This window comes from Sphaeroforma arctica (assembly GCF_001186125.1).
Source record: "Sphaeroforma arctica JP610 unplaced genomic scaffold supercont1.1373, whole genome shotgun sequence".
Lineage (NCBI taxonomy): Eukaryota > Ichthyosporea > Ichthyophonida > Sphaeroforma > Sphaeroforma arctica.
The window spans coordinates 1-2,552 of record NW_014039185.1 but is presented as its reverse complement, the minus strand read 5'-3'; the positions used below and the strand labels follow the sequence as shown (position 1 = coordinate 2,552).

The 2,552-nt window shown below is 44.1% G+C and overlaps 1 protein-coding gene across 1 annotated transcript; it reads right to left on the bottom strand.

The window, feature by feature from the left end:
• Positions 1-74: 74 nt before the first annotated feature.
• Positions 75-1,969, bottom strand: SARC_10748 (hypothetical protein; the record flags this gene model as incomplete). Its single annotated transcript, XM_014295193.1, has 3 exons — positions 75-1,193; positions 1,767-1,843; positions 1,897-1,969. Coding segments are annotated over 3 exons (1,269 nt in total), but the record flags the coding sequence as incomplete, so codon positions are not given.
• Between the last annotated feature and the right edge of the window lie 583 nt (positions 1,970-2,552).

Genomic DNA, 2,552 nt, shown 5'->3' with positions numbered 1-2,552 from the left:
TTGTGTACAATATGTGTGTACATTTTTTAGAATCACATCACAAGCAGTCCTACCCGAAACTACCTCAGGTACAATCAACATACAGCACGTACCTGCGTCTTCCTGAGCTGCTGTTGCTGTTGCTGTTGTTGTGGACGTTGCTGCTGGGGCCGTACTACTTGCGGTTGCTGCCGTACCTGCAGCGACTGTGGCCGTACCTGCTGAGACTGTGGTCGGATTTGCTGTTGCTGCGGCCGTATTTGTTGCTGTGGTCGGATTTGTTGTTGCTGTGGTCGGATTTGTTGTTGTTGTGGTCGTACTTGCTGTGTTTGTGGTCGGATTTGTTGTGCCTGTGCATTTTGTTGCTGTGGTGGCTGCTGCTTCTGTTGTACTTGCTGTTGTGCTTGGCCTTCGTTTTTCTGTGTCTCACCACTCACCACACCCCCATCACCCACACCTGCACTCTCCGTACCAGACCCCACACCAGAATCGGACAATGTGGCCCATTTATTGGACAAAACGGGCCCTTTCCCCCCGGACTTTTTCAAGGCTTCCATAGCACACGAACCTGCATTCAACGGTTTCCCACGTTTAAGCTTTGCCTGGACCCAGCCCTGCGCGCGACTACTTTCTCCATTGGACTTCTCCGCGGTATGTGTGCCTGCTTTCGCGGGCGTATCCGTGTCCGACTTATCATCATTCACACCACTCACCTCATCCGACGCATCCCTATCTGCATCCGCATGCACACCTTCCGACAATGACTTGGTCGTATTTGTCGTATTTGTCATATGCGTGTCCATATCCGTAGCTACGGCCGTGGTCTTTGCCAACGAGGTCTTTTCGTGCAAAGGGTCTGCATGCGAAGCAACCGCTTCTACCAAAGGATCCACCGCCATTACACCCACATCCCCGTTACCATCCGTCCCTGGCACACTATCTCCGTCCGTACCCGTGCTTGTACCCGAACCATCAGCCATGGTCGTATCCTTATTTGTACCGGTATCCACATCCGGGTCAGTGTTCGGGTCCGAGTCCGCGGCCCAATCCTGTGTAGTTATGGGCAGGGGCAGCTCGAACTCGCTAGGACACCGCGGAGGGGTGGCAGCTGGTCCCGAACTTTTCTCTGATGCATGCTGGGGCTGTTCTGGCGGAGCCTGGGGTCTTTGCAAGGGTGTGCCCAGAGATGAGATCTGCATATCATCATCGCCCACCTGACAAGAAGGTTAGAGAGAGATCGATACCAGGATGTTGGAGTGACTTGTACATAATAGTTAAATAGGGGGTTTTTTTGGTTGGGGGGGTGGGGGGGGGTTATGGATGTTTTCTCGAGAGTTCTAGAAGGTTGATTCATTTTTATTTTTCATTGGGCCCGGGGAGTAATTATACACAAAGAAACTAATTATACACTAAAAAAGCTAATAAAACACAAAAGAAACAAATAATACACTAAAGAAACTAATAAAACAATAAAAAAGCTAATAAAACACAAAAGAAACAAATAATACACTAAAGAAACTAATAAAACAATAAAAAAACTAATAAAACACAAAAGAAATAAATAATACACTAAAGAAATTAACTAATAAAACACAAAAGAAACACATAATACACTAAAGAAATTAATAAAACATAAAAGAAACTAATAAAACACAAAAGAAACAAATAATACACAATTTTTTTTTATAAAACACAAATTAAACTAATAAAACACAAAAGAAACAAATAATACACTAAAGAAACTAATAAAACGTAAAAGATGGAAGAAGCACTGATATGAGACATACCTTATTGCCAGCGAAAGAATTCGCCTGAGGAAAGATTCGGGACTCTTTCCCCCTGAGTTCATCCTCGGTGAATTTGGCTTTCCGGAATTCGTTTTTTTTAGAGCCATTTCTGCCAATCTGTACGCCTCACTTTCCGTGCCCATCTGCGCGCAAGGTACGTTATGGCGTGCGCTTTCAAGCTTCAACACTTCCATCCCCTCTGCCTGTGGAGAAGAAGGCGAACGGGATAAAATTTAGTCAGCTGGCGGATAGAGAGACAACCACCCAGGAACCAGTACATATAGAATCAAACGTTTGTGTTTCTGTAAATTCGTATGAAGAAGCCAAGAACCCATAAATAGGTCTATACAAAATCAAAGATTTATATCTCTGTATATAGGTATGAAAAAGCAAAGCACCCAGAAATCAGTACATACAGAATCAGACATTTATATCTCTGTATTTACATATGAAGAAACATAGCACCCAGAAATCAGTACATACAGACGTATTATGAAACTCTCTATATACGGATATCACTAATTGTGTGTACATATCGAGATATCACTAGTTATGTGTACATATCGTGATATCACTAATTGTGTATCCATATCGCGATATCACTAATTGTGTACATATCGAAATATCCCTACCTGTGCGTATAAACGGCCTACAGTTTCCGACAGTCGAGTCAGAAGGTCAGCGCGGGGGGTGTCCTGCCACTTGGGAAGTGTTGTGTCTGTCTCGTCGATTGCTGTGAGATGAGCGAACACACCCGGACATCGAATCATTACACATATTATTTAT